Below are 12,251 nucleotides of genomic sequence, written 5' to 3' on the forward strand. Positions count from 1 at the left end.
GGGTTTGTCGGAGGATACGACAGAACGTAGCTGCGACGAGGCTTAAATACCCGCTTTACTCGAGAATTTAACAGGCTACACGATCAGCTGATCCCGTAGTAAACGTCAGTAAGGTCGAAAACTCTATCACGCATAAAGGAACATTCGCCCTTCTGGCTTGCGAGCTTATGAGACAGCAAGGTCAAGCATGTTCTCTGATTCTGAAGCTTTGTATTAACTGGGTGACTTGTGGTTGCTAACGCTTACGTGATTTGCCATAAAATTTGGGATCGATCACAGGAGATTCGTGGCTATAGGGCATCTAGAATCGATCGATGCTTTAGAAGAAATGAGTTGAAAGAGTTTGAGGTCACAGAGAGGTAATAAATTTGTATATGGAGGTCACAATTGGAGGTTACAGAGGTCATCTGGGACACGTCAGGTCACAGAGGTCAACTTAGGGTCATCACAGAGCTCAATTGGAGACCACGGAGGTAATCTGAGACACGTCAGGTCACAGAGGGCAACTTGGGGGCACGTCAGGTCACAGAGGTCAACCTAGGGTCATCACAGAGCTCAATTGGAGGTCACGGAGGTCATCTGGGACACATCAAGTCACAGAGATCAACTTGGGGTCATTACAGAGCTCAATTGAAGGTCATTGGGGCCATCTGGGACACGTCAGGTCACAGAGGTCAGCTTGGTGCCATCAGAGAGGTCACATAGAGGTCACAGAGGTCATATGGGACACGTCAGGTCACAGAGGTCAACTAAAGGTCATCAGAGACCTCAATTGGAGGTCATCTGGGACACATCAGGTCACAGAGGTCAGCTTGGAGTCATTAGAGAGCTCAATTGGAGGTCACGGAGGTCATCTGGGACACTTCAGGTAACAGAGGTCAACTTGGGGTCATCACAGAGCTCTATTGGAGGTCATGAGGGTCATCTGGGACACGTCAGGTCACAGAGGTTAGCATCGGGTCATCATAGAGGTCACTTAGAGGTTACAGAGGTCATATGGGACACGTCAGGTCACAGAGGTCAAGTTGGGGTCAACACAGAGCTCAAATGGAGGTCATCTGGGACACGTCAGGTCACGGAGGTCAGCTTGGAGTCATCAGAGAGCTCAATTGGAGGTCACGGAGGTCATCTGGGACACGTCAGGTCACAAAGGTCATGTTGAGGTCATCACATAGCTCTATTGGAGATCATGGGGGTCATCTGGGACACGTCAGGTCACAGAGGTCAGCTTGGAGTCATCAGAGAGCGCAATAGGATGTCACGGAGGTCATCTTGGACACGTCAGGTCAAAAAGGTCAACTTGGGGTTATCACAGAGCTCATTGGAGGTCATCGGGGTCATCTCGGACACGTCGTTTTTGGAATTGGGAGAATGTTTTGGGGGATGCCCCTTGCAACATCCAAGACCGCCTTTCTGGATTTGCCAGTAGTTGCTGGAATGGTGTTAGGCTACTTCATATACCCGAATACCCCAATAAATGTGAATATAACATATTATGCACCATTTTCAACACTCCCGCTGGCACGGATTGAGGCCTCATAGACGACCCGTGAGTTCAAGCTCTATAACTCGCGTTAGCGTCAACGGATTGCAACCAAATTTTCAGGATCTAAAGTTTAAACAATTTTACACCTACCATGTAAATTTCGTGACCATGACCCGAATGACCTGTGACCTGTGACCTCTTCCTCAAGGAAAGGTCAACTTGCGACACAACTTACGACTGCTATTTCAAATTCGTAAGTTGTGTCGCAAATCAGGCTATTTGCGATAGACTTTACTACTTAAGTAACGCTACTCATCGATTGATCCCTTCAAAAACGACTTACTACACAACTTCCGACACGTCGCAGCTACGACGAGGCTTACGACGCTCTGGATCCCCCCAGCCTAAGAGTAGGTGACTAAGGTACAAATAATAAAAATAGATAGGTAAGCGACATTGCTCTTACCTCTTTCATTTTCTTTGGTGGTGTGTCATCTTCGCCCCTGGAGTGCCTAGTCAAAACCATTTTAATATTCTTCCAGAAACTCTTTAAAGTAAATAATCAATGCCCTAGTTTCAAAATACTGTAGCTATATAGCAAGCATAATCTCTGTGGACAGCTCATTCACCACCCTCACCAGGTGAGAATATCTGAAGCTAGCATCCCAGGGGCATAGTTTGCATTTGATATTGTCATTTCTTTTGGAATTCCTGAAACAGGTAGTGATTCACATCTTAGACAGTTCATTCTCATCTCAGATCATGATCACATACATGTTATTTGCTTTGAAATGGCAAAACAGGCACAATGAACTCATAGAACTCCCACTGTGTTTCACATGCCTGCATTATCTACACATGAAGTTTGGAAAATTGTGGAATTGTGGCTCACTGTCAAAAGTTGTTTGGCTTCAAGTTCATTATCAAAGCTGCCACATGACATGATTATCAGCAAGTGCTGCACCTATCACCATCAAACTAATTTCTACCACCCAAATCTTCATTTCTTATTTGTACCTGATAAATCAATGAAAATTGACTTACAAAATGAGCATACTGTATTTGTAATGATGTCACTAGATGCAGCTGGCACCCATGACCCAGTGTCTTTACGATGACACCAGCCACCAACTGTCAACAAATCTAGGGAACATTCTTTTTCATGGTCACCAAATTCTGAATTGTGTACCTAGGTTTTTCTATTCATATTTCATGGCATGTTATATTACATTATAATGCAAGTTCAACCACATGTAAATTGTAATTGTCACTGATTCAACACATTGTTACAAAACAATTAATGGAATTAATCTATTTGTCAGTCCCTGATTAATGGAATTAATCAGGGATTACAATTAACTAGTTCTAAATCCTGATTAATGGAATTAATCAGGGGCAATTCATAAGTTAAAATTTAAAAAACTTCAATTTGAATTTTCGTCAAGCTCATTTTTGGTCTGAACCCTTTTTTGCTGGCATAAATGCGTGACCAGTTGAACAATGTGTCAAAAGCCAGCCACTTTTGAAAAACGACCTATAATAGCAAAAAAGGGGCTGCTGACAAGACATGATCATGATATCTATCAAAATCCATGCTTGACTGACGCCTTCGTCTTCCAAAATCCTAATAATCAGTAAAACCATCTTCAACAGAGAATAAAAGCCCAAAACCAACCCAAAACCAACCCAAAACCACAAGATAAGATCTCCCACAAAACCCTGCAAAACGGCAAAAACAAACCCAAACCCGAAACCTTGCCCGAAACCCCCGAAATTGCCAACCAACCAACTCCGACACCCAAAAACAACAACCTCCACTTTTTGTTCACACAGAACAGCTACACGTAAGAGTAGTAAAGCAGAAGACCCCTACCGCTACACTCAAACCAGTAGCAGCATGAGGCTTTTCTAACGCTTGACGGTAATCTCGGTAGAACTCCGTAGTTGGACCAGAAGTAATTCTACTCAATCTACTGTCCTCAGTTTTTTATATCTAAGCGAAACTCAGTCTTGAAAAGACAAGGACTTCCCGCGCTTGATTGCTTTGGTAAGAAGTAAGAAATGAATCTCTGGCTTTTGGGACAACTTTCGCTACTTTCATATGCAAGAAAAGGAAAAAAATGATGAGCAGTCTGCCGCAGAGAAACAAAAGCTAGCGTAACAGCCTTCCCTGCAGGTTGCAGTCATGTATGATGTAACGGATGTAACTACCGGTTTGAGGCTCATAGTAATGTGAGTATAAGAGGTGCAAGTTACCCTGCCCACACAAACCCATTCGGGCAGCCCAAATGCAATAACCCGGTTTACATAGCATATTTGACGAGGCTCTAGCTCGTTAATTTGGCGATAATTTCGTTGCAGTGGTCTTCAAATATTTAGAGGGGATCATTTTGTAAATTGTTAAGCACCATTGGCATCTTTTGCAACATCACGGACGGAGATATAAGCTTGCAACAAACCCTATGTACCTAAACCGGGTTAATACCTACCTACTGATTTACTGAATACGCAGTGCTTTCCGCGATAACTAATTTTCGGACCTGCGATAACGATAAAACGATAGGTAAGTAAGGTTTGCGATAACGATAAACGATAAACGATAAAAATTTGCAAAAAATTAACAGCGATAGCGATAAAACGATAAAACGATAACGGTAATTGTTTTTTTTTTAAACAGCGATAACGAAACGATAAACGATACAACGATACCGATAATTGTTTTTAACAGGGATAACAAAAGCGATAAGAAATACAGCTTAGATAAGTGTACCTACTTAAAGTTAATTTGCAGATCTATACACTTAGCAGATGCCAACAGGTTGCGCACACATACTGTCGCGCGGCATACACTGTCGATCGTCTTCCATTTTTCCATCATCCCGTTTTACATTTTATCGTTTATCGTTCATAATTTTTGTAACTTGCGATAAGTGGATGAGCGATGATTTTGAAAATTTAGCGATAAACGATAACGATAACCGATTTACTTAACAGCGATAATTATCGTTTATCGTTTATCGCTCATCCTATCGCATGCAGAAACCACTGTGAATACGCATAGGTATATCTACGTGATATCCACTGGCGGATCCAGGCTTGCGTTTTTTGGGGGGGGGGGCAACTCATGCAGGAGCCAAACCTAGGGTACCCCCAAATCCTGTTTTCTCATCGGATTTAGGCCACTTATTTTTCGTCACAGCCCTGACACTATGATTTTTTTTAACTAAAAAGAGAAATATATAAATGGTAGCCCACCCGACCCATGCCTTTATATTACTTTGTAAACACTTACCATTGCTTTTGTCGACCAGTTAACCCGCTTCGAGTCAGTACTTGGGTCCCTTTGCGGGCCGGGAGGTGGTAAAACACCCCCTGTCTAACTCGGCTCCTGGGCCACGCACTGATTGAACTATGTTTCATTATCGTTTGGGGGAGGGGGCAAACGGGCCACTTTAGGCCTCTGGGAAGGGGGCATGGCCCTAAATGCCCCCTCCCTGGATCCGCCAGTGTAAGAGACCATTGGAGCTGCAGTTGGGTACCTCAGACGTCAGGGTACGCCCTCAGATGTATAGGACTCGCATGGAGACCTCTTATGCTATAGTGGACTGAAAGGACCCAAAGGAGGCTGTCTAGGGCTCCCGGAGATAGACGTGGGCCCTCAGGAGCCCGCCAGAGCCACCAATGAGGGATAAGTGAGGGATACCAAGATTCACTGAGCTGGAAGGTGCAGGAGCACCGGGTCTGCAGGTGCATTATAATGCACACTGCCCCACAAGCACCTTAGTAGGGAAAGGTGCCTAATTAGCTACCCTCTTAGTTTGGACCATCATTGTTTACGCCCTAAAAGTCCCACTGTATTGCTGACTTGATTTTCGGAGAGATCGTTTATTTTTCTATTGAATTCTATTCATTTTCTGTCCCAAAATCTGCGAAGTTATTTGTAGCGAGCATTTGCGGAAACCATTGAAAAAAGCGCTTAACCCTATTAGTGGCAGGGGGGGGGGTTGTTTTCATCCACCCCTCAGGTTTTTCGGGAATATCTCCGAAACCGCTGAAGCTACAATGCTGAAATTTTCTGACTTTTCCTAAAACTAAATTGGGCACATTCCCTGAAAATTTCAAGTTCATAACTTTACCAGGGGCGGCTCCAGAGCACTGGGAATTGGGGGGTCCTATTCGTGAAGCGAGTCATTTGGGCGAAGATCACGATGCTGCACCAGTTTTACGAACAGTGAATGAAAGGTATCATGTGATAACATATACAGTTATTGTGCATCCTCTTTTGACACGTTTTTGCTATAATAGGCGGATCCAGGCGTCCAAAAAGGGGGGTTATGTTTTACCTCCCAACATAGGTGCCCTGACACCGCCTATGCATGACCAATACAATTGTAGCCGTTCTCTCATAAGAAAATTGTAACATAACAAGACCATTACCACCCTTTTTAGAAACAGTACCAACAAAAACCTTATTTACTATACTTTTTGTGTACCCCCAATCTCAATGATCTGTATCCGCCTATGATTTTTGAAAATGCATATTTTTAGGATCCATGTGAATTCCTGGTTCATTCTCTATCGATCGGCAAAAGTTGCGTTAAGATTGGTTCAGAAACCTGGCCGTGATAAACTGTCTAAAATGTATCTGCAATATGCCCGTTTTTACCCCCCGTCTACCCCCCCCTATTGACATTTTTTAATTTTTATTTTTTAGAAAAGTAGATCACGTTGAGCGAAATCGAATGCCGTTTGAATTTTGAAAATCGGCCCGTTAGATCTCGAGATATCAAGGGGGGTCGTAAACAGCCCCCCTGCCACTAATAGGGGTAGCCAGGAGCCTGCCACTAATAGGGTTAAAGGGAACTCGTCCCGATTAGCGACCGCGGAGGGTCGCTAATAGGTCTATGGGGTTTCCCATTAAAAAATGGCAAAAAATGCGACGCCTGAAAAATCAAATATGACCCTAAAAACGTAAACCATACGTAAAGCACTCAATCAGTCGAACACGAACGTTTATCTTGTACGCTTATGAAAGTGAAAAACCGATCACAATGCACCAAAGGCGAAAAGGATGCGAAAACCCAGATTTTGCGGGCTATCCCGTGTGGTATTCCAGGCCTGCATCATGGGCGTAGGAACCTCACGAAAAGTGGGGGGGCCAGCGAAACTTCAATGTCACTTTGTGGGAGCCCCAATACCCCTATGAAGAAATTCTTTGCAGTTTTGTGCTCATCTCACCTTGCTGAATCATTTGCTGCTCTTAGTTTTGTATTTAAATAAAAAATAAAGATTTTACTTTAAAAAATGGCTAAAAAGTGGGGGGGCCATGGCCCCCCCGGCCCCCCTGTTCCTACGCCTATGCTGCATTTGATACGACATCCCTGCAGTCGGTAATTTGGCATCATCCGCCACACATTGCAAGCTTCAGCAACACCGCATTTTTATTTTTTCTCTTTCCCCTTTCTTTTCCTTCTTGAGTTGTTTGTGACCATGTCAGGCGCAAATAGGAAATATGGGTTGCGACACATTTATGTATAACCACCATGCATTGCGTAGTTAACCGATTCACTACGGGAAAGCTGCAACCAGTTGAAAAATGATTCTCGATTCAAATTAAAAAAGGTGCATCATCTTCACGTGCATCGCTTTTCATCAGACATGGCACAAATGCACACATTTTGAATAAGAAACCGGCCATTTTCGTTTAAACTCGCAGTTCGCACCTAAAATGTCCCATCACAAGTAATGATAACCGGAAATGAGTTCATCCTGATGAACAAAGTATGGCAGTGCAGTTCTTTTGATGTTATTTTCCCGATTCCTCACACCAGCTCTTCTGTAGGGAGGTAGGTCGCAAATAGGAAAGGGTCGTAATTAGGCACCTTTCCTACCTATATACTTGTGGGGCAGCCTGAGGGGCGGCAACGTCTCGTGTTTCTTGCCCGTACACTTTTTGTGTACGGTCAAAGGCAACGGACCATAATAACGGGCGACTTCAACTCGAGAGCGGCCTGAATTTATGTCAGTCAACTTACCAATGCATCGTATTCGTATATATAGCGAGTTCCAATTAACCCCAAATTAACAGTTAGGTACGCTCAAATTGACCATGCTGAAAACGAATGAGGAACTCAAACAGTTGCGTCATTTGAGGTTGTACTTGTAAAATTGGGGCTGATCAATATCATAGCAGTCAGTCCTAGACATCACTCGCAAGCAGTCATCCACTTATTTTCTAAATCACCTGAACCCTCATGGCTTTACGCATGGACTGACCCCTCTCGCCTTATCGATGAACTCCACTTTTCATGCTCGCAGCGAATAATTCGATGTTCAGAGAAGGGTTCTCGGGAGACAGCTGGGCCGGCGCGAGGGCTCCTAAGTGGGCCCCGGGGCCGCTCCGGGCCACTTTATATTCCGCGTCGGCCGCGTCGATAGCGGCGGCTGGCTCTCGCCCGCGGAGCTTCCTCTCCGCTACAGCCGCCTCCCGTGACAGCAGCCGAGATTGACAGCGGCCCGGACGGGAAAACGAAACAGGACGCCACCGGCGGAGGGAGGGGGCGACTCTCGGTGCGCCCGGTGGGCAGGCACTGGTGAGCGTCATCCCCAGGCTAGCGTGTCTGGCTCTGTACCTACTACCGATGTGACGTTATGCACCGTCGCATGGGGTAATAAACCGGCCCATTGATCCACTATCGCTATGAATCGCAACCGGATAAAAAATAACAAAACGTTTTGCTAGAGGTTAATAATGGGATGAAGTTTTCAATCGATGCTCGACAGCGATAGTTGCTTAATTTTCATTGCAAATTTATTCTAGTTTAGTCAGGTACCAGTCCGCGATACCGGTCTGGGAAAATCAAGCCTTTTTAAAATAAAAGCCAGTGAAGTGATAGTGTGCTTCCTGCTTACTGGAGGCAAATAGTGTTCTTTCAAGTGCGAATATTGACCGGGACTTTATCGAAATACGGCACACTTCGAGAAAGAACATGGCTTGTTTCAGTGCGTTGCAAGTAATTACATATTTTACCGCAAAACCGACAGAAGGTTCTTTGTTTCACTTTTTCGGTCATTGTAAAAATGTTCAAGAGAGGAATGTTTCGCTGTTCTCTGCTCACTGCTCCAGCCCTGCTTTTCTCTGCTGCGGTGTGGCAATCCATTATGCCGACCTCTCCTGTCCCAATTCGCCAATTTCGCCGCTCTCTTCGCCGTCTCGCTCAGACCGTGATCGACCTTGTCATTGGAGCAGAAACGACGCGGAGACGCCGCAGAATGTCACGCTTTATGGCTGTATATTTCAGTTCCATTGTCCATTCCGGTCAGAAAATCCGGCCTTGGCTGCATGTCAGCGGCAAATTATTGACATTTCAAAGCGGAGAACAAACGGCAAAGGGCCTGAGGTGACCGTCAGGGCGGAATACGGGCCCAGGCCGAGCACGCACTGCGGGTGAAACTGAAGCCATGGGACTGATGTCAGCTTGCTGGGTGCCTGGTATTGTAACAAGAAGATGAGAGGTAATGGTAACGGACTAGATTGGACAAAACATCACACATGTTCTTTTGTTTTTTATACGCCCATGTTCCACTATTTTGCCCCCAACTCATAGTATAGGTAGTTTGGCACAACTTTCTGGATCCGTATGGTACCAACCGGTCAAATGCGAATGAAGTCAGTCGGACAGAGTCTGCGAATCTGTGGAAGTGATTTTGGAATAGTCGAGCTGCGACTTATGGCCGGAAGAGATTGAGAGAAAGTGAGAGAGAGAGAGAGAGAGAGAGAGAGAGAGAGAGAGAGAGAGAGAGAGAGAAAGAGAGAGAGAATGAGAGAGTGAGAGAGAGAGAGAAAGAGGGACAGAGAGAGAGAGAGAGAGAGGGAGAGAGAGAGAGAGAGGGAAGGGGGAGGGAGAGAGAGAGAGAGAGGGAAGGGGGAGGGAGAGAGAGAGAGAGAGGGAAGGGGGAGGGAGAGAGAGAGAGAGAGGGAAGGGGGAGGGAGAGAGAGAGAGAGAGGGAAGGGGGAGGGAAAAGGGAGCGACGGAGAGAGGACGGAGGATTTGATTTTCGTTCACTTCCATCTGGGATTTGGTTTTCTTTGTTTCGCTCCGATGTGGAACGCTGTGACTGATTCAGAGCTTTTACCGACGCCTTTTACGCTCGGAAACGGATGTTCTTGACAACAGCGAGATCGAGTAGCAGCACAAGTATACACAGATTGAGTTTTTACTCAGCTGCATTGGCCGACTTCTGGGTTATAAGCTGCTTTACATTTCGAGTGCAGCGATGGCGACGATCGCAGAGCTTAGTCAGATGACAAGCCATCACAGAAAATTGTGTCGTTATTCCAGTCCGCTGACCAGATGAAACTAGTTCATCTGGTAAATGTGAAGCGCATTCACCAGAATGTAATGTTGTCCTGATAAATGTTGCTGTTCTTGAATTTCTGCACAAAATTTGTCCGGTCCTAAGCCTAGATACAACATCCCGATATAAAATGCGCGTTTATCTCACAATTATATCGATGATCGTTGTACGTCATAAGTAGGTCGTTGTATTTACGATACGTACAACGATTGATCGTTGTACGTATAAGTAGGTCTACATATATCGGGTCTAACCTCTTCCGCACACATCTCACTCCCTTTTCCCTCCAGACACCATAAAAGATGGTCGTCCATTTTAACTGCAGCCACTCTCGCCGGTCCCTCGTGAGCCTCCCATGGGAGCGGCGGGAAGCTCTGTTCCCACGACTCGGGAACGCAGCAGGCGGTGAGCGTCGGGTCACCTCCTGAGCTGCGTGACCGACCGCACGCTTACCGCTGCAGCGCTGGGCTAGCGCGGAGGCTCAGCACTCGGCACTTCTGCAGCTCCCGTAATGACCTGTGGATCGGTGAAAATTGAGTGATGGTCGGCGGAGATGGGCTGTAGACTTGCAGGAATTTCCTGTACTGAGAGCTGCAGAGATGAACGCTACGCCGTGGGGATGAGCTTTAATTTCACCAACCGGATCGGTTCAAAGGTCTTTGGTAATTGGCTGTGCACTGTGTGGATGTGGACGGACGGGTAAAACGACAGACCAGCGGGTCAGCTACACTGTAGAGCTATGGATGAGCGTTGTACTTCAAAACTCTGTTCACTGGGCGTTACCACATACATCACTCCCCCTCCCCGAGATCGCCCGGTTTGGTTGGTGCCTTTGACGCGACTTCCGGTGTCGTCAGCGCCTGGCACTGACGTCTGACGTGGCCACCTGATGGATCACGTCACGGCCGACCGACTGATGGCATTAGCGGTCGTCGGAGAGTGATTGGAGGGGGGCCATTGTCGGCTGAGACGGCGCTTCCTGCGAGGAGCGGCACCGCTTCCTCCACGGACCGGCACCGACGGACGCCGGGAAACAGCGCCCGTGATGGAGAGGGAGGGTCCAGGGACACTCGGTACAGAGTGGGACGAGCGCGGGGGACATAGCACAGGGCAGCCAAGGCCCAGGGCAGCTCTCTCGGTCGGGGTTGATGGCACCGCCGCACCGTGAAGCGGTACTTTCAAGGACACTGTTCAGTGTACAGTGTACACTTACAGGGTGGGACAAGACAGAGGAACAGTACCGCATGGGACAGGGGATATTCTATGTTAGATTATAATATATTAGGGGTGGAACTTAGACCATGATGAGAGAAAAAAAATCCCTAGTACCTACAGGGTTAAACATGAAGCGGGACTTATCTGCAAGGAACGGCCAGCATCGAAAGTAACCTGAGTTGAAACGTGACTTATCTCTGGTTCTGTCAATGTCAAACCAACGGAGACGTAAATTGAGTTTGTGTGTCTGCATATTATTGCGTTGTATTTAGGTATGTTGCAGCAGTTGAAAGCAATGAAGCAAGCGATGTTTTTCTTTTTAATCTAAAGCTGTGAGCATCAAGAACCGTTCGGTCCCCAATCCCCATGGCCCATTGTTCAATGTATCTTTAATCAGCCAAAGTTGAAGCATCAACAACAGCATGCATGTTTGCCAAAGATACTAGGGCAATAAAACCACTGAACACGAACTTCTACTTGCAGTCTGACCTAATTCATGGCCATGAACGAATCAGCCGACCCTGTGATCGATATGTATTTACTGCATGGTGTCATGGGGTGAGTGAGTGCTGTGAGAGGGGGCCAACAAACCACTTCGTCTGACCTCAACTCTGCAACGGCTGACAATTCGTTGACAGATCACCTGACACTCTGCAACAGATACCAAGATGATGAAAGAAATCGAAGAATGAAAATGGCTGCCTCAGGCACGTAGCCAAGATTCTGCTCAGGGAGGGGCCACAGGTCGTGGCCTAGGGTCGTACACCCTCCAAAAAACTGAAAACTCCTCGGTTTTGGTTGGCGCACTATTTGTTTTTTTTGGGGGGGTGCAGCGGTTTTTATCTATTTTTATTTCATTTTCAATTTTGTTTTATTTTTCGCCTTCAGGGGGCTATGGCCCCCCTGCCCCCCCTTTGCTATGTCCCTGGGCTGCCTAAAGGATAAAATTGGCCGTTTGTTATACCGGTTGGTTAAAGCGAATACCTCCAAATGGTTGACGAAAACCTGAAGCAGTTTAAGGCGCAATGGGTGTCCTACCCAATGAGGGCGTGCATCTCTACTTACACTCTCGACATTTGCCGAAACTGGACGGGGGAGTAGGGCCATGGGCCCAGCCCGGAGAGTGACAGACAATTTCGGCGTCGTCCTACAGCTGAGGAATCGGTCCATTTCGCTGGTCCTCACACGGAAT

The 12,251-nt window shown here is 46.4% G+C and overlaps 1 protein-coding gene across 1 annotated transcript in view; it reads right to left on the minus strand.

Moving 5' to 3' along the window:
* LOC122369922 (ATPase family AAA domain-containing protein 2-like) overlaps nt 1-2,630 on the minus strand; it is a 53,918-nt gene extending 51,288 nt beyond the window's left edge. Inside the window, exons 1-2 of the mRNA XM_043345088.1 lie at nt 2,531-2,630; nt 1,953-2,197 (exon numbers count right to left, since the gene is read on the minus strand). Coding sequence (XP_043201023.1) covers nt 1,953-2,012 — 60 coding nt within the window. The 5' untranslated portion in view covers nt 2,013-2,197; nt 2,531-2,630. The remainder of the gene's footprint in view (nt 1-1,952; nt 2,198-2,530) is intronic.
* Nucleotides 2,631-12,251: the final 9,621 nt, after the last annotated feature.

This window comes from Amphibalanus amphitrite, unplaced genomic scaffold, assembly GCF_019059575.1.
Source record: "Amphibalanus amphitrite isolate SeventyFive unplaced genomic scaffold, NRLGWU_Aamphi_draft 001085F_arrow, whole genome shotgun sequence".
Taxonomy (NCBI): domain Eukaryota; kingdom Metazoa; phylum Arthropoda; class Thecostraca; order Balanomorpha; family Balanidae; genus Amphibalanus; species Amphibalanus amphitrite.